General features: G+C 43.0%; 1 protein-coding gene across 2 annotated transcripts; it reads left to right on the forward strand.

Annotated features, from left to right (window-relative positions):
- Positions 1–1,154: 1,154 nt before the first annotated feature.
- Positions 1,155–24,265, forward strand: PDE6B (phosphodiesterase 6B). 2 transcript variants are annotated; one of them, XM_042023479.1, is made up of 22 exons: positions 1,155–1,965; positions 3,887–4,039; positions 4,373–4,462; positions 6,759–6,899; positions 7,921–7,995; positions 8,086–8,150; positions 9,121–9,187; positions 9,332–9,379; positions 9,563–9,712; positions 10,615–10,758; positions 11,334–11,399; positions 11,966–12,112; positions 13,650–13,757; positions 14,777–14,886; positions 15,880–15,967; positions 16,520–16,620; positions 18,043–18,150; positions 18,874–18,937; positions 20,365–20,439; positions 21,365–21,448; positions 21,729–21,895; positions 23,013–24,265. In XM_042023479.1, the coding sequence occupies exons 1-22, from the start codon at positions 1,555–1,557 to the stop codon at positions 23,014–23,016; spliced, it is 2,466 nt and encodes an 821-aa protein (XP_041879413.1). In that variant the 5' UTR covers positions 1,155–1,554; the 3' UTR covers positions 23,017–24,265. The 2 variants fall into 2 exon arrangements, with proteins under 2 accessions (XP_041879413.1, XP_041879412.1); XM_042023478.1 differs by having other exon boundaries at positions 21,729–21,885.
- Positions 24,266–25,277: the final 1,012 nt, after the last annotated feature.

Here is a 25,277-nt window from a genome sequence, read left to right on the forward strand (position 1 = left end):
GAAAACTGCTGCAACATATGAAACCTTGCTGAACAGCCTGCAACCTGAAGTGCTGCTGTCCCTACTAAAATTCTCCGTTGCCACCAAGCCCTATGCTTGGGACAGTCCTGCTTGCTGCTCACAAAACACTTCATGCACCTCCTATCCTGGAGGCCTGGAGCAGACCCCACCATGCCAGATCTGAGTAGGTCCTTGTTCCTCTGCTAGAACATGGTTGTGGAACATGTGCGGCACACGCCACCTCCTCCAAGTCTTCTTGAGCAATAATTCTATTTTGATATTCTGACTGTGAGAATTACCAGAACAAGCCACCTTCCTCCCAGGCAATCATATTCACATTTGGGCTGGATTGAGCCACTCCTGGCAGTAGTGGCAGTACTCAGAGACACAGGCAGCCTGGACCCTTAGACCCTTACTCCCTAAGCAGGTGAGCCTTGCTTATTTTCCAGCAATGTAGTAGATGGGATTCAGCCTTGCTCCCCAGTAATGAAAACTCCTGTGCATTGTTTAATTCTTCTGAGAAGTAATGGCCTCTGTAGCACTTTGCCTCCCAGCATCACACTGACCCTCACCTGCTGTTCGCAGCATTGTGACTTCATTGATGTGAAATTGCTTCTGTTCCTCACAGCCATAATTCTCCCCCTTTCTCCACTGATAGTGATGAGGGAAATATTTCTACGTTCCTGGCTTGCTTGGGTTTTGCTTGGTGTTTGTTTTTTTGTTTTATCTGCAGGGCTTCCCATGTTTCTTCAGAGTGTTTAAATTCAGCAATCCCAAACAGAAGCTCTCCAGATTCCTTCCTAAAGGGATGCCACTAAGAGGCATGTTTTCCTGTTGTGGCTCTTACTAGCAAGAAATGAAGACCATAGACCTTGCAAATTCAGTTCAAACCCTGGACTAAAGCATTCAGGATTGGTGCTTCCCTTAGAGTACAGCCCTTACATGAGCTGCTGTAGAGCCATGCAATAGTAGAGAGAATCCTAAAGAGCAGCATTACCTCATTATTTTTGTTCTGGCCACTGAGTTCTTTTGTGAAGGATACACTTCCTACTACTGCTGGGAGCTGGGAGAGCAGAAATAATAAGATGCTCACCTTGTTAGCCAAGGATTAGGCCCAAGCAGTATATATTTAATTAGACTTTAAAGAGCTTATTTCAATGTTAGGAGATGCACTCCTTCCCTGTTGCTGCTGCCTCAATAGAATTGTTTCAGTAAGCGTTCTGTTTATCAAGAGAAAGGATAGTGTTTTCAGACATTGTGAGTACTCAGTTTTTGTTTGCAGTTAGATTAAGAAGAGGAAAGTTGACCCAAAGCTCTTGTAGAGGTCATCTAATCTCTTTGGTTGAGAAGATCTGTCCTCCCACAGACACACCTTCAGCATTATAAGGGAATACCTCTTCCTGATGACAAGCTCTCTTGACAGGGATACCTGAAACTTGGTCATTCCAGAAGCAGCATCTTCTATTACAAAAATTTAAAACATACATGAGAAATTAGAGTGCTGCTTGCACACCTTTGGACTGCTACTTACCCACAAGATCCAAGGCATTCACAATGAGCATTAGTGAAGACGACGTGGAGAAGTTTCTTGATGGCAACCCTGCTTTTGCCAAGCAGTACTTTGAGAAGAAACTAAAAACAGAGTCCTGGGATAACAATGAGAGCGAAATACTTTTTGAGTTGATCCAAGACATGCAAGAAAGCATCAACATGGAGAAAGTTGTTTTCAAGACCTTGAGAAGAATCAGGTCCCTTATTCATGCTGATCGCTGTAGTCTTTTCATGTATAGGCAGAGAAATGGAACTCCTGAACTGGCAACAAGGCTTTTCAACATCCAAGAGGGAAGTACTCTGGAGGAATGCCTGGTCTCTCCAGACTGCGAGATTGTCTATCCGTTGGACATAGGCATTGTGGGCCATGTTGCTCAGACCAAAAAAACCATGAACATCAAGGATGTCCACGAGGTATGTTTGCCTTTTATTCATTTTCTGGGTAGAAGAGAGGCTCACAGGGGTCAAGAGGCAGCAGCACACCTCAGTGCTTGTGATGTAGTAGCTGTGTATTGGAAACAAGTAGCAAGTCTGAAAGTTGCTTCCAATTTCATTAGTGGAGTGAGGTGAAACTAAGCACATTGATTACACTAGGTCTTACTGCCTGCAAACAGGGCACTGCTACACCTTGTCTGTCTAATTAAAAAAAAAATCACTTCTAGTCCAGCGGAGGAGAGTGAGGCAGCCAGTGCACTGAATGCACATGGAATTTTCCATACAATTTTATATTCTACGAGGAAGGGGCAAAGACAAAGAAATCCTTTACAGTGAGTCCAAAGACAGTTTTCCATCACAAAAGACCTTTGAAAATCAAAGCTGTGATGAAGATTTAGTTAAGGGCATTTAGAGGCATTATTATCAATCAGAGGGAGTGGACCCCAGAGCAGGTGCGTTAATGGCAATCTGTGTATGGGTGATCTTCATCAGAAGCAGCAAGAAACACGCTTTGACCAAAAAAAGTCTTTCAGCAAAAACTGCAATCTGCAATATCAGGAGGGATCTGAGGGATTTTAATGTTTTATGTTTATGCTTTCATGACAGTATTTACTTCCCATACTTCTGGTTCAATCATGTAAACCTGGGTGGCTGGAATAAGAATCTGCTTGTTCTAATCATAGATATAAAACTAAAATCCATGTGACCCAAATATGGCATTTGGGATTACTCCATCTATTGTTTGCTAGTTACAAAGAGGCCATCTGTTTATTCATTCATTTGTTGCTCAATCCAGGCATAGCCCAACCCTCCAGCAAAACCTTCCTTGTCTTCCACGGAACACACTGAGACACTCTTTTGGTTCTGCAACCTGTTGGTTTTTTTTTTTTTGCTGGGGGTATTGTTGGTGTTGGGGGAAGCATCAGAATGTGACTTAAACTTTTTAAAGTTGTTTGGTTTCTGATGTTGCTCCAAATATATGGAAGGCTTTCCGTGCTGTGAGATAAGCGCTGCACTCCAACCCTAGTGCTTTTAGACATTGCCATAAGACAATTCCTTTGAAGAAGACCCAGAGACAAAATAAATGCTTGGTCTACCCCATTTGGCAGAAAAGGCCAACAGAGGGGAAGGTATGGGCAGAAGATGTATTAGGGAGTGATCATTCTTTCTGGTGCAACCTTCTGAATATGATCAGAGCTGTGTGGCTTTTTCTAACCCAAATAGAAGAACTAATAGCTGACAAGCTATTCACCCGAGCAGGGAGAAGATCCTTTGTCAGCAAGACCATCCCTGCAATCCCCCGTGGCAGGTGATGACGGTATCAGTATGGCCCTGTGCAGGTGAAATCATTGGCCATCTGCTTTCTCTATACTACCCTTTCTCTGCTTTCCAAGAGAAACTAGGGGTAGATGATGCAAGCTGACAACAAGCTTCACAGTAAAAGCAGATGAAAAATGAGGGTGAGTGAACTTGCCAGTCACTGCACTGGTTTATACACTGTGGCTGTGCAGTGCTACCTGGCTCTACCCACTCTGCAGTGCTAACAAGAAGTCAGAGAAAAAGACGGAGGAGGTACTGTGAAGAACGTCATTGATCTGAGAGTGACCAGTGGAGAGCCCCCTTGTTCTGAGAGAGTTTGACATGTTAAAGCTTATGATTTGCAAGATCTTTACAGAAAGTTAAAAGTGTACATGTGGCAGTCAAAAGCCACAGCTTCTGCTCTTGATATTAGCTTTATCATCTGTACATCGTCCAATTTTCTGCTAATTCATTGCTTTTCCTGAGTAATTTTTAAGCAAAATTTTTTTAGGCAGCTTACTTCAAGGGGCTGTGCTTTGACTTGATTTCAAGACTACACATGTTGTGGAAAACGCTTATTTGTAAATTCTCTATTAAACAGTGTGCCCAGTTCAGCGCATTTGTTGACGAGCTCACCGACTACACTACAAAAAACATCCTTGCAACACCCATCTTGAATGGCAAAGATTTGGTTGCAGTCATTGTGGCTATAAATAAGCTGAATGGCCCACACTTCACCAGCTCTGATGAAACAGTAAGTGGTAGTAGATGAGTTCCTATCAAACAGCTGTTACTTCTGTCATGTAACAGAGATTCTTTTATGCTAGTGATGTCTGCTCTAGTGGGGCTCCACTGGTGTGCATTTCCCTAAAGAGCACTCACACCCTCATAGAAGAGGCTCATAATGAGGATACTTATCTCAGATCTTTCAGGGAAAGTACAGTGGGATAAGCCTCATGTCATGGCAGTGCAAAGCAAAGCATTTATCCTGGGAAATTACCTTGATGCTTGTAAAGCAGTGTTATGCAATACTGTACACATGAGGTTGATACTGCATTCAATTCAATCTCACAATTTGCCTTTTCAGCTCTTTCTGAAGTATCTGAATTTTGCATCCTTGAACCTGAAAATTTATCACTTGAGTTATCTTCACAACTGTGAGACTCGTAGGGGCCAGGTAAGAGTGAAAATGCAGATTGACTATCTCAAAATCAAATGAATACATTCTTCTGTTTTAAAAGGTGATTTTGATTTTCTTTAGAGATTTGTTCCTGAAGAGCAGAAAGGAAAAGATGCCCTCAGCTGTTTTGAGATACTGATCCTTTCCCTAGAGTCCTTCATTACTCTGCTGCTATTGGTGAAACTGCAGGACCTGATGCAGTGGCACCAGTTTCAGCAGGACTGACCTCTAGATGTTTTGTTGACTTGAGGCTGTGAAACACTCTTGGATCACTTAATCACTTCAGACAGCAGCACCAAGACATTTTCTGAAACACTTAGGAATGTGGTATTTTTTCCTTATCTGCTCATTAAAAAGTGTTATTGGATTTCCTCTTAGAGGCAGTAAAATGGTTGCCATCTGCCTGTTGTATTGGCCTCCACCAGTAGAAAAGAACATATATTAAGGGTTTAGGATATTCTGGATTGAAGTAATTCAGGCACTATTCTTTTCCATTACTTGGGGTACAATAGAATTCTCAGATTTATTAGTATAGATGTGAATCCTTGCAACCACTTTGTGCAGCAGATATTGGTTATCACTGAAGAGGACCTGGAATTGTACCTGTGCTTCATGGCAGCCATGCTGTATTCTCCACTGGGATTCCCATGGAGAAATGCCTCTCTTAGCAAAATGGATGCAGAATGAAAGTTTATTTTGAAGCTTTGGGACAGCACTTATACTTTCTAATTCATTATGCTTTGCCTAATTTTTTTCACTTAACAAAACATGAGTGATATTCCAGTGATACAGCCACCAGCAATGGTGAATAGTTAACTAAAGTAGAACTGGCAAAGGTTTATTCCCATTGAGAGCTTAGCAGTAGGACTAGTCAGGATAAAAAAGGGGCTAGAAGACAAAATGGGGTCCCAAAAAGTGGAAGACCTAATGCTTCTGGTCTGGGACTGAACCCAGGAGTCCTGTGTTCATATATTAGTGCTGTCTGAGCAGGTCCCACAGAAAGGGAGGAAAGCAACAATGAGATGCAGGACACACTGCTCTAGTTCTGCCAACAGCTCAGTTGTCAAACCTCTGATTAATATAGGTCTTCAGGGCTTTGTGAAAGTTATTACAGTTCGTTGTGTTAGAAATTAAAGTACTGAGGTACAGAGTGAGCAAATGACATTCTCAAAAGTGGTCTAGGATTTTAATATTGCAAATCCCAACAGCAAAGACTGGGCGATACCATGGGTAAAATGGCTTGTGCAAAGACAGTTCAGTCTGCTTGCGCTCAGATACTGTGTAAGAGTCTTACTAGAAGACCATGTAATACATTTTGACCAAATTCTTTGCAAGATTCCTTGACTTAGATATTTTTCAGCTGTTTCTCTCAGTCCTTCTCACTGGGCTTGTGGCTTTCAGCATTACCTATTGCATGCTGTAAAGTGCCAAAAAGCTAAACTGCTGCTCATTTTCATTTGTTTGTATGACAACACCACTACCCTGTTTGAGGGATGCTGTTATTGAATGACTCAGACTTCATACAAGTGGCAGAGTTGTCCCAATTTATGGATTAGAAACAGACCAGTGCATCTCAGAATTGCTCAAAAGACATCTACTAGTGCCCAGTGAAGAGGTGAGACACTTTTTCTGACTGTGGCCATGTAACAGTATTTCTTGGACAAAGCACAGGTCCAGTCTGCTTCAGGTTGCAGCTCTCAGTGCTTCTGAAGCACAGCTCCTCATACCTCCTGGGCTCGGAAAGCCAGGCACACACCTTGGATACAGGCACACATGCATTAGCTAAGCTAAGCAAGAGTGTGGGTGCCTTCCTTATCATTTCAGAGCAATATCTGTGTAACGTCTGCTTTTACAAATGAAAGGGTCTAATAGCAACAGCTTTCTTAAAGGTACATCTGTAGGCCAGAAGATGAGGAAAAGGATCATGGGCCGATGTACACAAAAAACAGCTGCTCGAAGTCTTTGAGGAAAGTGTTAATTCAGCTATTTCAAGCACGAGCCTCTGGAATTTGCAACGTTTTTGGTGTTAACCGGTTTTGGATGCAAGATTTTACTAATGGGTGCAAAATTTAAGTGGGGACAGCTCTTTGCCTGACACTACTACTTTTTTGTGCTGTGTTGGTAACGTTTGACTTCTATATAACACTATGATGACCTGACTCTTCCTCCATAGTAATTCCCAGTGTGAACAAGCAGTGTAGGTTTTCTGCACTTTTTGGGGACTGTAACCCAACATTTGGGAAGCACATCTCTCTGAGAAAGGCTGTGCTTACATTTTGATTTTCTCCCGCAGGTGCTGTTGTGGTCAGCTAATAAGGTTTTTGAGGAACTGACGGACATTGAGAGGCAGTTCCACAAAGCCTTTTATACAGTGCGGGCGTACCTGAACTGTGACCGGTACTCAGTCGGTCTCCTGGACATGACAAAGGAGAAGGTGAGTGTTCACATATGTGCTGTGCATCTTTCGGATTGCTGCTATCCCCTGAGGGGTGATGCATGGAGATAAGATTTACCGAGGCAGTGAAAGTTGGAGCTAACTTTGAGCCATTATTCTTACTTTGGTTGGCATTCTTTTTTTGTGCAAAGATTAAGATAATGGGCTAACTAAAACAGGAAAGGCGAAGAGTTTATCACTGGAATGAGACTGTCTGAGACTGGGAATACATAGGAGGGGAAGATGTGTCTGAGTCTGGCAATCCTGGTCAAAGCCTGCAGCACAAACAAAACCTCACAAAGTCTGTGGGTATCGGAAGTGTAGTGAGACACCTGTGGAAACCCCCATCAACAAAGCAGCCATCTTCCTCAAGGACTCATTCATGCTCACAATATCCAGGTTTTTAGATGAAATTTGGCTTCACGAAAACAAGCTGACAGAATTGAAGTTACCTCTGATTTGGTCTGATTGTTTGCAAACTTTATGTGAGGGTTACACAGCATCCTTGCCAGTGGAGCCCTGTTTGTCCCACTGTCAGGCTGACTGTCTTGTTGACAGAGCTCTTGTAGCATATTGTCTTGTGAAGAGGAGTGTTAAAAGATGGTTAGTGTAAGATAAAGACACTTTGATCAACATTATAATGTAGCCTAACAGAATAAAAAGCAAAAGAAGTATTTCACTTCTTCAATCTGGCAAGCAGTAGGTCAGCCTATAGTCACACTCTGGAAAATGAAGAACATAAGAGCATTGTCATAGCTGTTTGCTGTGAGTACAGCCAGTACTCACTGTTCACCGAATGAAGTGTATAGGCAGTGTATGATCATATGCAGCCATATAAATGCACCTGACACTTCCAGATTTGGATATTTGGGTATCATTCTGCTGCCTAGTATTGAATTAGTTTTATTGTTTCCTGCCTTGCTTACACAACTCCAAACCCAGCATGGTAGAGCAATAGTTTGAGGCTCAAGACAGAATGCACTTTCCTACTCTAAAAATACTTTTTAAATTTTAAAACCAGGAATTTTTTGACCTGTGGCCAGTCCTGTTGGGAGAAGTACTCCCCTACTCAGGACCTCGAACCCCAGATGGCAGGGTATGTGAAAACAAGATTTCTTTAACTTTCTCTTGTCCGGATGGATTGCCTCACCAGTCATTTTAATGCCACTCTTTTTTTCACTTGTAGGAAATAGTCTTTTACAAGGTCATTGATTATATCTTACATGGAAAAGAAGACATTAAAGTCATCCCGTAAGTGCCCAGTCCCTGTATGCTAGGTACTGACACAGGGTGTAGCTAAAAGCAAGGTTCCCCATAGTTTAAAGACATCCATGTGGAGAAATGCAAAGGACTGATAGAAGACCAAGAGTCAGAATGTAAGTTGGTGCTTCCACTCACATTTCTGTGGGGTAAAGATTTCCTCAAGGGCGTTGGGATCCTGACTTGGAAGTCAGGCTCCAAAATCCACTGCAACCAGTGTTTGCTTTTGGCTGCAGAAGTGAGCTGCCTTGATTGCCTGCAGGTTTCCTCTCTCCTTGCCAAGCTGAGGCATCACTCCCCTCCATGCCTTTCCTGTGTCAGTGGGTGAGCCCCACCCAGGATGCCCTTGTGTTGAGGCTTCCTTGCTTCTCTCCAATCCTTCTATCCCTGACCCTATGTTAAGGCTACCACTAGCCTTTTCTCCCCTCCTGACACACTGGGACTCCCTCTCTTTGAGAACTGTCCTCTCTTCTTGCCACTGAATTTCTCAGAGAAGCCTTGGGCATCTTAGTGAAACCTGACATTAGAGGGGTTTTGCCCATTTCTTGTAACATTGCTTCACATTGGTGTATGTGTTGCAAAAAAGGCCCCCATTTCTTGGGTACAGCAGTGTTCAAAATTCAGGCTGGCAGACATCCTTAGCCAAGAATCTCCTTTTATCTTTCTCTGCGTTGAAGGTCTGAAACATGGCCCTCACTCTCAGGAGCGACTTTTTATTAAGTCTCTGCAAACTGATACTTTATCAGTCATTTTGTCTTGAATCCTTGAAGGGAAGTGTTTACTTATGTGGAAAATCTTTGCCTGTGCACATGGATCCTTTGAAAGTGACAGGACCATTTATGGACTGGGGGTTCCAGGCCTAAACCTGGATTATGCAATCAGCTGAACACACTTCAGCTCCATGATCTTTCTTTAGTAAATGTATGTCTTTAATTTCCCTTATACCTTTTTCTTCCATTAGAAATCCTACCCCAGATCACTGGGCACTAGTAACTGGACTGCCAACGTATGTGGCTGAAAGTGGATTTGTAAGTACTTAACCTAGGATTCATCAAGTCTTTCTGAGATGAATAATACCCATGCTGCTTTCTCAGCAATTCAGTCCTTTGTTTTGGCAGTTAAACTTCTCGTTGCCCATATTGTAATACTTTTTCTTTTGTGTGATCCCCTAGATCTGCAACATTATGAATGCTGCTGCAGATGAGATGTTTAACTTTCAGGTATTGTGAAAACTTCCAGTTCTATCAAGGATTCAACATTTTTTTTGCAGAAATGTAATGTAGAGTCAATATTATGCATATAAATACTTTTTTTGTTTGTAGTCCTAATGTAAAACTGGAGTGCTCATTTATTTAGAAAACATATTAAGTACATGATGTCTTTCTGCTTGCTGTTGCTTCAAGGAAGGTCCTCTAGATGAATCAGGATGGACAATCAAAAACGTTCTCTCCATGCCAATAGTGAATAAAAGGGAAGAAATTGTTGGCGTTGTCACATTTTATAACAGAAAAGATGGGAAACCATTTGATGAACAGGATGAAACCCTCATGGAGGTATAGTTTCTTGCTGGAAGAAATTCATGTGGTTGAAGAGGTCACTATTGCTCCATGTACACCCGCAAAGCATCCCAAGTGTTTTGCAGCTAAGTGGGTACCTTTGTTGCTTAGAGAGGTGTTATACATCGGCTTGAAAATTTTGGGTTGTATACCTAGCCATGAGCAGCTGCTGTGTGCCAACACAACCATTCTCACCTGTGTTTGCATACCTGACCACTGGCTCTCACTGGCTGGGCAAGTGAAAAAATTACACAGAAACTGTCTGTGTAGGTAGGATACAAAGGGAAGCCAGCTATTGAATCTACCAACAGTGGCTGTGACTAAGGGCCTTGCTGTTTAGAAATGTTCCTTTGCTAGTTTCAATGAAATATAAGTATTTAGCTCTTGGCATCTGTTATCAATCAGGACATTTCCTGAAATAGACATTTATTATCAAACAAAAAGACTGTGGAAAAAAATCCATTTGAATTGGCCATTGGACAGCAAACTAGTTGAAAGCAAGCACAGGATGTGAGTAAATACATGTGAGACATGTTGAGACCACCTTGCTCTCCTTTGATATGAGGGTTCCTGACCTGCTGTCACCATTGTGACAGAAACCTTTCCACAGGCATGGAGACACACAGAAATAGTCTTCTGTACCCTGAACTGGACAGAGGGTCCTTCAGTCTCCACAGCATGGATGCTCTCAAGGCTTGGGCAGATTCAACAGCTGGGGAGCTGCTTTGCTGAGGAGGAAGTCGCAGCTGGGAGCAAAGACATGGTTGCTCATTGCTGGGATTGTGGCCAAAGTCGAGCTTGCATTTCTTTAAAAATGTATCATACAGTGTCCTAAGGCTGCATCTTTGAGGAACAGATATTATGGCTATTTCACTCTTGCCTTCTCTTCCCTCACCAAGTCCTTGACGCAGTTCCTGGGTTGGTCTGTACTCAACACAGACACATATGATAAGATGAACAAGTTGGAGAACCGTAAGGACATTGCTCAGGACATGGTGCTCTACCACGTGAAATGTGACAAGGATGAAATCCAGGAAATTCTGGTAATGCCTCTCAACGTGAAACACACACCCAAGTACTGACCTGGCCCATGAGTTGTGGCACAGATACAGGTCTCCCATTTCACAGAAATGCTGCCAGCCACCATGACGTGGCAGCAGCACCTGGGCCCTAGTAACAGCACAGGGGCAGACAAAGCCTTTCTTTTTGTTCTGTGGTCTGCCCTCCACCTTGGCATACTGTGCCACTATGTTCTTTCTAATTTCCTCAGCAAAGCCAGCCTTGGAGGTGGGCTTGAATGAGTGCTACTCAGGGCAGGGCTGTAGGGGTGGAACAGAAACTGATTTATTCTTCAAAACATTCTTAGTGCTGAGGATGTGAAATTAGAGGACCCAGTGGCAACACTGGGGAACATTTGCAAGTAAGGGAAACACAAAACAAAACTGAGGAGAGGGAGAACACTACCAGGAAAAATATGCTGGAAGACAAGAAACTGAAGTAAGGTCCAGGAAAGAAGCACAATTTGAATATGAGAGCTGCCCTAGATTGCCCCAAAGCTGCCCAGTGCAAAGTCCAGTGGAGTTCAGGTGTCTGCTTAACACACCCATGCTCTTTGCAGCCAACACGAGAAAAGCTGGGGAAGGAACCAAATGAGTGTGATGAAGAGGAGCTGGCAAGCATTCTGGTAAGAACAATGCACTGCTGAAAAGAACAGCCCGGGCAAACAAATATTGCCTGCATAGATGTAGGGAGGAATTCCCAGTGCTGGCATGCTGATCCCTGGTGAAGGGTAAAGGCAAAGCATACCCTGCCCTCCTCTGCTCCACGAGTTTGAGATTATCATTATTATGTCTCAGCAAGTGCCTTCCACAGCTCCTGGTGAGTCCCTGCTCTCTGCCACTTTATCTCAAGGGGTTCAAAGTCCATCTGGAAACACGTCAGCCACCTTGGCTTGTCACACATTTTGATCTTCAGAGTAATTAAGGAAGGCTGTAAGTCTTCTCCCATTCTGAGTCTTCAAATTATATCAAATCAAGTGCTTAACAGGAAACAAACAATATTTCCTGCACTTAACCAAAATTGCCCTCCCTCTTCCTCCACTTAATGGGGTTATCATGAAAAGCTTAATATCAATCCATTTCTGTGTTATGTTCTAGAAGAAAAGCAGCATCTGACTGATATATTTTTATTTAGCAAAGCTTAGGAATGACATAAGTAGAACAGCAATAAACCTGCCCACCTCTCTTACAGAAAGAAGAACTCCCGGGGCCCACTAAGTTTGAAATCTATGAGTTCAGGTTCTCTGATTTTGACTGCACCGAGCTAGAGCTGGTGAAATGTGGCATTCAGATGTACTACGAGCTTGGCGTGGTGAAAAAGTTCCAGATCCCGCAGGAGGTATGAGCTGGAAAAAGCTAGGATCTCCTGTCTTAGATGTACAGCAGACTCACCCATGCTGGTGCTGGGACTGAGGTTCCTGTGCGTACCCAGCCCAGCTCAGAGAGCAGCCACAGAACTGGGTTCACGGGGACTTGCGGGGAGGGGGTCACTGTCCTGAGCCCCCTCACCTTGCTGAAGGCAGGAACGGTCTCTCATGTGGGACTGGAGCGTAAAGCTGGCCTCTTCTGCTCTCTTCTGCTCTCTTCTGCTCCTCACTGCCTGCCACAGGAGCAGGTTTGCTATGAGGTCTGTATGGATGGGTGGTGGCCCCTGAAAAAGATGGCTTGCACTTTCTGTATCCAGTGCCACTCACAGCTGCAGTGTAAAAACACATCCCAGCAGCAACACGGGGAGTTCCCACCTGTGTGCCTGTTTCCTTTGCCAGAGTGTGTACCCTGCAACTTTCAGCCAGCATGTGCTGAAACCCGCTCTGCCAAGTCCCTCTGTTTTTCATTCCCATGCAAACATGGATGTGCCTTCATTTGGCGCAGTTGGCACCAATTTGTCGATGGGAATGGTGTGGCCTTGTGGGAACAAGGACCCCATAAGCCCTGACGTGGGAACTCACGACTTCTGCAGTCCAAAACCCTACAGGAATTGTGAAACTGGTGTTCCAGCAGCTCCGTGCTCCCCAAGGGATTTCTCTGCACATCACGTGAAGTCGATTTCCATCTAGTGGGATCTGGCGGTAATTGCAGGAAGAGTTTACACCCTGGAAAAGCAGGATCGCAACTGAGGGGGAAGTGAATGAGAGTTAACTCTGTGCTTCTTACATGTAGAATGTCAGTGTCAAAAATACTCAAAATATCTACTCCGGAACAACTAACCCCTGGAACAGGTGTGAAAAGCAGTAATTCTCATGGTTGAGATTTTAAGAAATGAATACTCATTCATAAATAATTTGCTCTTTAATGAGAAAACCTGCATAGCTACAAGAGGTAGTATACATGGCGAAGTAGACTGCAGAGGGAAAAAAACATTTCTCTGTTTAGTGCCCTACATCGTAATTCTTTAGGTGATATAAATGTCATTCATCTCTACATCTATGGATCCATATCTCTTGAAGAGAGGTATCAGTATTAATACATCACAAGACAAAAGGAAAAATCTTATGACTGAGAACTTAGAGAAACATAACCATTCAATAAATTCACAAAAAGTAAGATGAAATTGCTTTTTCTTTAGGCAGAGCTGATTCTTGTTTACCACATAGGCATCTCTTTGGTTTTATTTTTCTTACCAAAAAAAAAAAAAAAAAAGACAAAGAGAGAGAGATTAGAAAACAGCTACATTTTAGTGTCCCCTTTTGCTCTCGACTAGGCTTTATTCTAACAACATTGTCAGGGTAGCCTGATGGTATTACAGCTTCTGATCCCTTTCTGGGCCCACCTGGCTGGTTTGAGCCTCATCCATGATTTCTGTACATGACCCTTATGGCTAGATAAACAGGCAGCAGCATCATCACCCACACTAACATCCTCTTCCCCTCTGGCAGGTTCTGGTAAGGTTTGTGTACTCCGTCAGCAAAGGCTACCGGAAGATAACTTACCACAACTGGCGCCATGGCTTCAATGTTGCACAGACCATGTTCACACTCCTGATGGTAAGGTGACACCGCCACGGTTAATTCTGTGGCACAGCTTCACTTACAGCAGGTCTTCTGCTGCACCTGGGAATTATGCAGGGCTCCCTTTGAAACTCCCTTTTGGTGTAGGAAAAAGGTTTGTCACTCCTAGCACAGGTCCTGCTAAACAAGGTCTCCATTTGCCTGAAGTGACAGTCACTACATTACATGTGAAGAAATCTTTGGTCAATATTGGCCAATGAATGGAGAGCTTTAATTCTCATAGACGCAGATGTGTATGGTGTTGAATAGACTCCAGATTAAATCCTTCTGCAGAATAGAGGAGAGAGACTACAGGACTTCCATTCTTCCAATAGATTCTGACAGTAAGAGCCACACTGAAGTCAGCTGGCTGGGATGGACACGACCTTATGCTTTCCATTTCCACCCAGGACGGACACAGGTACAAGTCTATTGCCAGTGTGAACATAGCGAGTGCCATTTCTCACAGGTCCCCAGGGCAACAGATACCTCAACAAGAAAAACAGGTGTCAGACTGCTGCTCCACACCAGGGACTGATCAGCCAGGAACCAGTGAAGATGGTCACATCTGCTCACACATCTGCTCACACATCTGGCAGCAGACTTATGCCTACCACCCCTGGACAATCCTTTGGGTGATTCAGCTTGACAGCCACACTGACCTGAAAGATGCAGAGCCTTTTCACAAAGTACTTTGTGTGCAGTGTCTGGGAGGGGCACTTATGACAGCCTGGGTGAATCCTAGGGCACAAGGCTCCTATAGCAGTAGGTAGCCAACCCTACAGGTGTGCATCAAGCAGATAAACACTACAGATGTGCCTGCCTGGGTCTGAAATATTTTGTTCCCAGCTGATTCCCCATTCTAACCTAAGTGTACTGTGCATTGCATTTCTGTTCACAAATACTTTGAGTTGTCCTGGACTGTGCCAGGACATCCCCAGCACAGAGCAGTCACTGCTCAGTATCTTTTCCTGTTAGAGATGCTAACATACGGCATTTAAATTCTCTCCCTCCAGACTGGCAAACTGAAGCGTTACTACACAGACCTCGAAGCCCTTGCAATGGTAACTGCTGCTCTCTGCCACGATATTGACCACAGGGGAACCAACAACCTCTACCAAATGAAGTAAGCATTTTCTCACCACTTCAAACCATTTTCTGTTGCTCCTACTTGGCGTGGAATCAGGCTGTGATCACACCAAACTCCAGTACATCTCTGTTTAATACACAAAGGTGACAACCTTCTTTGACAAGTTACCTCGCTTTTCAGCTTGCTGCAGTGTTTGAGCTCATGCTTTGGCTGCTGGGGAAAATTCACGGTGCTCTCTGGGGCTTTCTTTACCTCCTAGCAAACCTCCTCTGGTTAAAGCAAAACTCTACATTACCATTACCGTGTGGAACAGGTGCAGAGCAGGCACTCAGTATCCTGAGCACTACAGGAGACTTAGGATGCCAATAGAAGCATCCTGGACGTAAGATGACCAGTTTTTCTGTATCTATGGAGAAAGCACCATGAATGGCATTGCCCTCACCACCTACAGAAACAAAGCACCTATGAGAATGCTGCTCTCAGTAGGCGGTCATTAGCTACAGATAAACAACTGCATAATTTTGTTGCCTAGTCAGGACTCTGTTGCTCACTTTAGGAAGTCAGATCACAGCTCTTCTGCAATGCTTGCTGGCTGTATTGTCTTACTTCCTGGAGCTTTGAAAAAACATTAAGTGAAGTTGGCTTGGGTTTTTGATACAAGAGGGCCTTGCTTTTCAGCTAGGAAGGTGTCCAAGGGTTGCAGGTTTTTCTGTTCCTATTACCAGATATCAACATGTAATTATTCAGGAATTATACTTACTTAGCTGAGTAATTACACTGCAGTCATAAAGAAGAGTTGGAGTGATATTTCCAGTTGGAAGACTGTTTTACACAGTGTCCAAAGAGTTATAAGCAACGTCACATAAGTCTTATTAGACTAAAGTCATTACCTACTAAAAAGTTCTACTCACAGGCCTTTTAAAAATAATTGAACTTATGTGTGTGACAGAAATTAAATACGAAATGAGACACTTCTTTTCAATTTTAAGTGCTGCACTAATATCTTCATTTTTTCCTTTATGCAACCAGATCTCAAAATCCTTTAGCTAAACTTCATGGATCTTCAATTTTAGAGAGACATCACTTGGAATTTGGAAAATTCTTGCTCTCTGAGGAGGTCGGTAATGAACAGTAGTATAAGGGCATGAATAATTTTCTTTTAGGGAGATTTTTCATTAACGACTGAGCTGTCAGCACAAGACCTTTCTCTGGTTTGGATGCCAACAAACTGCAACTGCTTCATTTCCTAAGGATTCTATGCTCGGCCAGGACCAAAGCACATAGGCTTCCTAAATGCATGACTTGGTTTCTTCAGAAGCTACACTGTTATCCCCATAGGAATACATTAAATACAGGGTTGTTCTCCTGTAGCCCCTCTGGCAGGACCAAGGCTAACACATTCCCACAGCTAACTTTCAATTTCAGGCAAATTTCCCCTGTAGCCAGGGGATGGGGTTTGTGTAGACGCTGTGTAACAACCTCCCCCTGTTCAGTGAACTAAAGGGGAAATGGCACCACACCATGAATGGGCTCACACCCTTTGCACCTGAGGGGACCAAGGTAAACAATTGAAAGAAAAAAAGTGAATCTATTTGGGAAAGGGAGGTGGCCAGGAACTCATAACAACACAGAGCTTGGATTTTGCAACTCCCTTTCTTTTGCTTTTCAGTCACTGAATATATGTCAGAACCTCAACCGCAGACAGCACGAGCATGTGATTCACCTGATGGAAATTGCCATTATAGCAACAGACCTGGCACTCTACTTCAAGTAAGTTGGTCATGCACACTGTGTGTGAGAGGCAGAAAGCAGCTGGCCTTTTACAAAGGCCAAATGTGATGCTTTGCTCTGAAAGCCACCCACCAGTGCAGCAGTTCTCTTCATGGACACTGGCTCTAGGAGACTGCCCTTAATACTGACCTCAGAGCCGGTGGGAGAACTCAAATCATTCAAAAGAATTTTGAACCTCTGCTCAATTAAATCATATACATGACTTTTTAACCCTCTATTTCCAACAAGGGAGGGCTATGTGATCCCCTATGGGAAGAAATGTCAGGATTGTTTTGGCTTGTTTTTTTTTACCTAGCATTTCAGCTCTGAAAATACTCCTAGGTGGCAAATGGCCTGGCCAGAACTATACTAACTTCTCTGTGAGAGAGGCATGACACAAATAACAAGTAGTCCATTGTAGGTTAATGTCCAGCTCATAGTCTGTTTCACACCCAAGGGCCAAAAAAGCCAAAATCTTGGAGCAGTGCCTGCTAACTTTCTGGGACATAAGACTGAAACTCAATGACTTATAACTTTCTAATTAGCAAGGAGCTTTCAAAATGTGGTTTCAAAATACTGTGTCAAGACCAGAAACTGCTTCTGTGTTTTGCACTGCAGTATAATTACACTAAATTTAAACAGCCCAAAAGAGAGGAATTTGAGGGAGGTTGGAATAACCAGAACTCTTTCTGTGGAGATGCAATATCTGTTTGGCACCATCTATCTGTATAATACCATTTCCTCACCAGCTGGGAGCAAACTGGTCCTTGCCCTCCTTGGGCAAAGTGAACTGCAAGCAGAGGCTTGGTTGAGCTGACACAGGATTATTTATGTGAGAACACATGCACAAGTCACTTTGTGATATGGCCTATTTTCTCTGCTAGTATTGAAACATCGGGTTTCTTCAGATCTTACGCCACTCCAAACAAGGGTGTATTGTGTATAAACCATTCCTCAGAATTCCCTATATATATTTAGATTATATAAATAAGTCTAACAATGCTTGACTAAGTATATAAAGCCAGGTAGCTTTAAAAATACTCCGGCTAGCTCTAGGTTTCTGCAGTTTGCTTAACATTTAAGGAAAAATGCTTCTTGTACTGCCAGCTAAGGTGGAAGCATTTCTCAGCTGACATAGCTTGCAGTAGGTCATACTTTCAAGGACCTGCTCATGTCTCATCACTATACGTATTTTTAAGGCATTTACAATAGTTAAGAGACCAGATGATGGTTCTTGGTTTTGATGGGGGCTTCCTTGAGGACATAAAGTGTCAGGACAGCAACTACTGGAAACCCTTCTGGAAGGGTTACCAATATCAGGATCAGCCACCTGTATTTAACATATTTGTTTCCTTGTTTAATAGATTTTTCTTTTTTTCCTTTTTTTTTTTTTTTTTACCTTCCTCCCCTACCCCCCCAAAGAAAGAGAACAATGTTTCAAAAGATTGTGGATGAGTCTAAGACCTATGACAGTGTGACTGCCTGGACTGAGTATCTGTCTCTGGAGACAACAAAGAAAGAGGTTGTCATGTGAGTAGTTGGCTCTGGGGAAAGGTTAGTGATGTGGACACCTGATGAGAGTTCCACCACACACTTTGTGCTGCACTTAGTGCAAAGTCAGCGAGTGATACATTACTGGCCACTCAGATTTGATCTTCTGGAGAAGCAGGGAAAATTAAACAGGGGAAAAAAACCTTAAAGTGGTTCTTCATCCAAATAAGTGTCATGTTGGTCATATACTCCTAAGGAGATGCAGGATCCCTTCTGGTTATATACTCCTACCAGGTCACCCTGTAGGCCACAGACAGGGACATCCGATCCATTAGCTGTTCTTCCCAGTGGCAACGAATCTGAGTTGCACAATGCTGCTCTTGTGACCAGACAGACACTTTGCAGGATGAAGTGCTGCTACACTGGTGATGAAGTGCCCTCACAACCTCACCGCAGACTGCACTGCTACACACCCATGAGGGAGCCAAGGTGTTACTCTAAAGTCATGGAGTTCAGCTCAGCAATGACTAAAGAAGTAAATATCTTAGTGCCAGAAGCAAGTAGTTCCTCATCATAATTGCATTTTAATCAAGAGAGCAACCTTTGATGATTGTTCCAGTCAGAACCAAGGCTGTTGCAGCAATACATCTTTTTTTGTCTATCAATTCACCAGGGGCCAGGGTAGACCTGATACAGTACTGAGGTGTGAGGGTCCTGAGCCTGAAAAAATAGGGAATAAAATAATTTCTTTCCTGTTTTTAGGGCCATGATGATGACTGCTTGTGACTTGTCGGCTATCACAAAACCTTGGGAAGTCCAGAGTAAGGTCAGGTGCTTGAAATCCTGTTAGATTTCTGTACTTATACTTCAAAGTAATGCAATTTCTAAGCTGCCTAGAAGTTAAATCAAAGTCTCCTACCAAAATTACCAAAAGGAATAGCTATGGTTTTGATGGATTAACCAGTCTTTCAGATCGTAGTTGTGAGTTCCTCAAAAAATTCATGTTTACAAAAAAACCCCCCATCAAAACAAAAAGCAAAACAAACCTCCCAGTAATATAGATTTTTGGGTCACAGTGAGATTTTTTAGATATAACATATGCACTGGCTTTATTACAGCAATACCTACCTCCAGTTTGCTCAGTTGTTTGATTTCCTTAAGGAGTTCATTCCTGAACTGTACTTGAGTAATTGCTAAATAATAAACACTTGTGCCAGTTTGGTCAAATTTAGAAATATATCCTCTGAGAGAAGGCACAACCACCCCTCCCCCCACCAGGTTCAGGAAAAATAAATTTCCTAGAAGGAAATTGAAAGAGATAAAACCTATTTATTTAACAAACACACAGGAAAAGGATAATAATGCTAAATAATAAAACCCCTTGCCCTGCTGGGAGAAACCTGGGAAAATTTCAGAGTACTTCCGCAGTCTCTCTCTCCCCCTCCTTGGAGCTGGGATTGGGTGGTGAGCCCACCTCCAGGGTCAAGGCCTTGGTGGAAAGTCCTCCCAATGTATTCTGATGTTGAAAGAGTCCAGCAGAGAGAAAAGGGAAAAAATGAATTCCCAGGAAAACAAAAGTTCAACTCTCCAAAGGAAAAAGAGCTGAGGAAAAAAAACTGCTGAAGGCTGGCTGGAAAGAAAAGCAAGCCGGGTGCTTCCCTTCCCTCCCGCTCTCCTGCTGCAGCTGAAAATAAAAGCCTCTATCTCTGTGTCTCTTTGAAAAAGCTGTAAACTGCTTTGAAAAAGTTTTGCTCAGTTTTTCCTTCCCCCTCTCAGGCTCAGTTTAAAGGCATAGAAAGGTACAAAAATTAATTCCTGGGCATAGGGCAGTGATATGGGATACACATCATAAAGTCACCCCAAGACAACACTAAAATTTAAAGGAGGGTAAAAGAAATAAAGCCTACCTTCCTGTTCAGCATGAAGAAAAGACAACAGAAAAAAAAAATAAAATAGACACCCACAAGGCGCCCAGTAAGCAAATCCTAAAGAGGAATACATTGGAAATGTTTCTTAATAGATGAGGAGTGGACTAATGAGATCCAGTGCAACAGGACTGTCGAGTTGTCACTAGACAGGTGCAATCCTATTGCCACAGCTGCCCTTCCCAGGAGGAAGAGTGGGGCTATGGTTGGACTAGAAGAAACAGAAGGATTACAAGTGAGATTTGCTTCAGAATGGAGATGTGAAGTGCATCAAGTTACGAGGCTGAAGTTAGTGCTAACTTTTCTTTTTCCTTCTTTATCAATGTAGGTAGCTCTACTGGTGGCAGCTGAGTTCTGGGAGCAAGGAGATTTGGAAATAAGCGTCCTTCAGCAGCAGCCCATTGTAAGTACCGTGCAAGAACCAGGCAGTTCAATTCAGACAGCAAGCAGTGCTGCTCTGAACTACACACTTACCACAAGCAGCGCTGTTCTGACTGCTCTGTGTCTGCCTGAAATCACCATGCTTGCCAAAATCCAATAGAAAACTGTGTTCTGAGAAAGTGAAGAGCATCTCTGACTGTGCCCAGTGCCTCTTGTCCAGCTGTCCGTATAGTTAGATGGGTTCAGTAGCTGTGAACCATCAAAGGGTGACTAACCCCCTGGAGATTTTGTGCAGGTCCCTTACAGAAAAAGTGAAAAACTGAATAGACAGGTCACAGAAGAAAGAAGAGTTTCTAATAAAGAGAAAAACCACAAACACAGACTCCATAGAGTCAAGGAATTATTGATAAATGGAAGGGCATTTCTAACTTTTTTTTTTTAGATAAATTTGACATTGAAAGAACCAGGAGTTTTTCCTTGATGTGGCATCCACCTGTGTGGTTTGGGGTTTTTTTTAAAGTAGATTTTCATGCACCCCCTCTACCTACAGTGGCATCACAAATTATATAGTTATCAACAAGATCTTGTAGAAATACAATTTCTTGTTCAGTCATGTTTTAGAGTATTTAAAACCTCTTCAACGTTTTATAACATGAACCTTTTCTGGTGTGTTTGGGAGGCACAAGGGAAAAACTTGTTGTTCTCCTCCCCATCCATAGATGCTTGAAATGCTGCCTCAAATTTCTGCTAAAATGGCAATAGAAATGAGCCCACTTCACTCCTGGGGAAGCTGGGGAGCTGGGGAAGAGATCTGTGATGGACAGTCTTTAGGGTAGCATGACAAAAGTGCCAGGCTGACACAACAAGGCAGTTTTGGGGAGAAGATAGAGGTGTGTTTTTCAATTAAGTGGTCTCATAAATCATGGTGAATTTGCGTCCTCCCACAGCCCATGATGGACCGAAGGAAAGCTGCTGAGCTTCCAAAGCTTCAAGTGGGTTTCATTGACTTTGTGTGCACATTTGTCTATAAGGTAAGTAACGTGCACCCTTACACACCTCATCCTTATCAACAGGGGTTCAAATCCCAGGTGACTGAGTCCTGGTGCAGCACCATCGCTCCTGGGGAGAGGGATATGTTGATGAGGGAACATCTGCCCTTTTCTGGGGCATTGCAACATGGTGCCTTTTTCTGCCATTAATGCTTTCTGCAAAGCATCAGCTTTGGATGCAAAGTGTCAGGGTCTATCCTGGGGTGTGATGGACAAGCATTCCCTCTGCATTGCATTGTACTGAGAGGTGTGTTTGGATTAGGAATTTTCCCGTTTCCATGAGGAAATTCAGCCTATGCTTGATGGGCTTCTGAACAACAGGAATGAGTGGAAGACTCGTGCTGATGAGTATGATGCAAAAATTAAAGCTCTGGAGGAAGAGAAGAAAAAAGAGGAAGAGAGAATGGCTGCAAAGAGAGGTCAGAAAAAGTAATTAGCTTTTCATTCGTAACCCAAAAACATGCTTATGAATACTCTCACAGATCTACAGCAAGCTTTGCTGAAACAGCAGAGTAAGACACCCAGAACAAGTTTCATATATTTGGCTCCACTGGCAAGGCTGAAGGCACCTTGCCTTCAAACCTGACACCATGACAGGTTGTCAAAAAGGCCACCAGCTTAAATTCCCAAACACTAGTATCTGAGAAACTAGTGAGAATACATTCAGCATGAATTCCCATGCACCTGAGGACAGCAGAATATCATTTGCTGTCCCTGGAAAACAGCAGGGAGACATCCCTTTGTACACAGGGGCTGTGGCTGATCTGCTGTCCCACAGGTCATGAAGCAGAAGCTAAGAAAAGTTAACACAGTCCTAGGAGAACACTTAAGAAATAATGGTTCATCCCATTTCTAGCCCAGATTAAGTACTACCTAGAAGCAAGCAGTCCTGGCAGTACCCAGTAGCAATTTATTTTGGTTGAACATGGTTTTCTTTTTCTGTTGGCCCAGCCTGTGTCGTACTGAAATCCATCAGCTGTAGTGGGCTTTGGGTGAAAGCTTGTCTGATAGCCTGAGGATTTGTTTGACTCTCAGAAAGGGAGAAGCAGAAGGTTCTCCTGGCCTCTCCCAAATGTCTGACCAAATATCTGCCACGACTGGGTGCTTTCACTCCCCAGAGACTGTATCTGAACTCTTCTTTTGTTACAAACTGGACCAAAATTCCAACAGCCCATGGTGTGGACATTGCTCAAATGACACAGTTTAGAAATTATTAGAGTTGTCTAGATGTTTTATTTCAGTTTAACTCACAGTAGTTAACTTAAAATATCAAAAGTAAGTGTTTTAACTACAATTTAGACAATTTCTGAAGAATTATTTCCTGAATAAGTAATTGATATTCAAGTAAGGAAGATTTTCACTAACTCCACAATACTCTTTCCATTACTCTTTCCAAGCACAATTACTTTGCAGCTCTAGGTAGGGCGCCATAGGCATGATCTACACCAATCACTGGATAACATAAAAGTTCTAAAAAACTCCTGCAATGACTGAGAAGGAAATTTATGACTGTGCCTCTAATTCTGTGTTTCTTTTTATATGGCAGGTGAAATAACATGTAATGGAGGAACAGCTCCAGCTTCCAGAACCTGTAGTATACTTTAGACCTATTATAACTGCAGTATATGCCACCCAAAATGAGAATGCTCACACTTAAAAACAAACAAAAAAAATCATGGCATACAAATATATTCCTGATTGGACTACTCTGGTAATTTATTAGGCTTGTGACCAACCAGGGAAGGGCTAGATCTTGTTTGCCTTAATTGCATCTCTTCCTGACGGTAAGGAGCCATTTCTGTCCTGTCTCCTGCCCTCCATTTAATGCACCTGCTATCAGATGGCATGTGGCAACTCAGAACAACATTTGGCCCAGTAAATCAGGTTGCAAGATTATGATTATTTCCCTGCATTTTTCCTGCAGGGAAACACTTCTTACCCCAAAGCTGATGGGGATAGTCCTGCTCTATACAACCCCATGAGACTGACAGTGAATGCAACCATAGCCTGCAGGGTAGGAAAACTGAAGAAGAGATATTTATCATTTATCATATCTAAGTCTGTATCTGTAAGGATATTAGAAAGAAATCTGAGGGTAAAGATAAAGCATGAAAACTGACCATAGTAAACTTTTGAACTGCTCTAAAATGTTACTATTCCATGTAAATCCAAGAAAAAATCAGACAGATAATAGCTCTGTATTCACTTCAAGAATCTGGATGGGTTGCTATCCCAAAGCTTGGAGCCATCCATGCAACACACAGTAGCTACCTTATTCAGGAGCAGGATCCACACTGTGTGCTAATTGAAGATTTGCTCTTTCACATGTCATTTAAAGAAGACAGTGTTATCATCACCCATTACAGTTCCTCATACAATTAACCAAGCAACCTGAGTTATGGCATCTCATAAATTTGTTCTGTTTTGCCTCTTAATACTAGTTATTTAAGACAATTGATCAGAACCAGCTGTCCTTCCTTTCCTCCTCCTGTTCTGAGATGTCTGGTTTTTAGATTATCCTCCAGACTTGTGACTCTTTTATTTCAGATGAATGTTATTTTTCATGTTTATTCATGCAAATATATTAGAACATTCAATCACACTCTTGTACTAGTAAACACACCCTTCTCAGCTCCTGCTTCCCCCCCCCCCCCCTTCTCTTTCTTTTTTGAAACTGTTTGGAGATCTGTTTTGCTGGGGATTTTCTTCTTCTTCTATTACTCCTGCTACCTTCACGGCTTTACCCTTCAGTATATTGTTTTGCATTGCAAAAATACTGCAAGTAAAAGGAAAACTAGAGCTATGGCGGTATCTGGTGATCATTTATCTGTCTCGGTGTAGTAAGCAAGCTGTAATCTTCAATCACTATGCAGCAATTCTGTGAGAGGCAACTTATCTTTTGGGAAAACACAGAAACTTGTCCACTTGCATGAAAGCTAACATGCCACAGGTAGTGACTCCATGCTGTATGTCCCAGTTTCATTAAGAATCTTAGCATGTTAAGGGTTGGAAGGGACCTTCAAGGTCATCTAGTGGCAACCTCACTGCCATGGGCAGGGACACCTCTCAATAGATCAGGTTGCTCAAGACCTTATCCAGCCTGGCTTTGATCAGGGTTTGGGGCATCCGCAGCCTCCCTGGGCAGCCTGTTCCAGTGTCTCATCACCTTCGCAGGAAAGAATTTCTTCCCAATATTTAACGCAAATTTCTCTTCTTTCAGTTTGTACCCATTACTTCTTGCCCTGTCACTACAGTTCCTGACAAAGAGTCCCTCTCCAGCTTCCCTGTAGGACCCTTCAGATACTGCAAGGTTGCTAGGGGGTCTCCAACAGCCTTCTCTTCTCCAGGCTGAACAGCCCCAGCTTTCTCAGCCTGTCTAGGGGAGGTGCTCCAGTTCTCTTATCAAGATCATCGCCTCCTCTGGACTTGCTCCTACAGTTCCATGTCCTTATTATGTTGGGGGCACTGGAACTGCTCACAGTACTCCAAGTGGGGTCTCACAAGAGCAGAGGACCATGTGGAAAGCTTTTATCATACAGCAGAAGAAGTCAAATAAGTTTGTTCTTCCGTTTTTAAGTGGAAAAAATGCCACAAGTTTATTGCACAGTGGAGCGGTAAGCAGTGGGCTTTTGAAGATCACCACAAGACACTGTACACTTAAATGCTGAGAAAAGCTCCTCCTGTTCTCAAATGTTTTCTGGGAAATAAAACCTGGAGGCTAACCCTCCTGCTCCCTGTGCCCGATGTGAAGCACTCAGAGCACTGCAGGGTGCTCCAGCAGGGCTGCTCACACAAGGAGCATGGGGTGCCT

This window comes from Corvus kubaryi, unplaced genomic scaffold (assembly GCF_017639235.1).
Source record: "Corvus kubaryi isolate FWS band 111438036 unplaced genomic scaffold, C.kubaryi_AGA036_p1.0 37249, whole genome shotgun sequence".
Lineage (NCBI taxonomy): Eukaryota > Metazoa > Chordata > Aves > Passeriformes > Corvidae > Corvus > Corvus kubaryi.

Coding starts and splice junctions, on each gene's coding strand:
- PDE6B (XM_042023478.1), top strand. CDS start 1,555: ATGAGCATTAGTGAAGACGACGTGGAGAAGTTTCTTGATGGCAACCCT. Junction 6,900..7,920: donor TGGACATGACAAAGGAGAAG/GTGAGTGTTCAC, acceptor TTTTAAAACCAG/GAATTTTTTGACCTGTGGCC. Junction 7,996..8,085: donor CTCGAACCCCAGATGGCAGG/GTATGTGAAAAC, acceptor TTTCACTTGTAG/GAAATAGTCTTTTACAAGGT.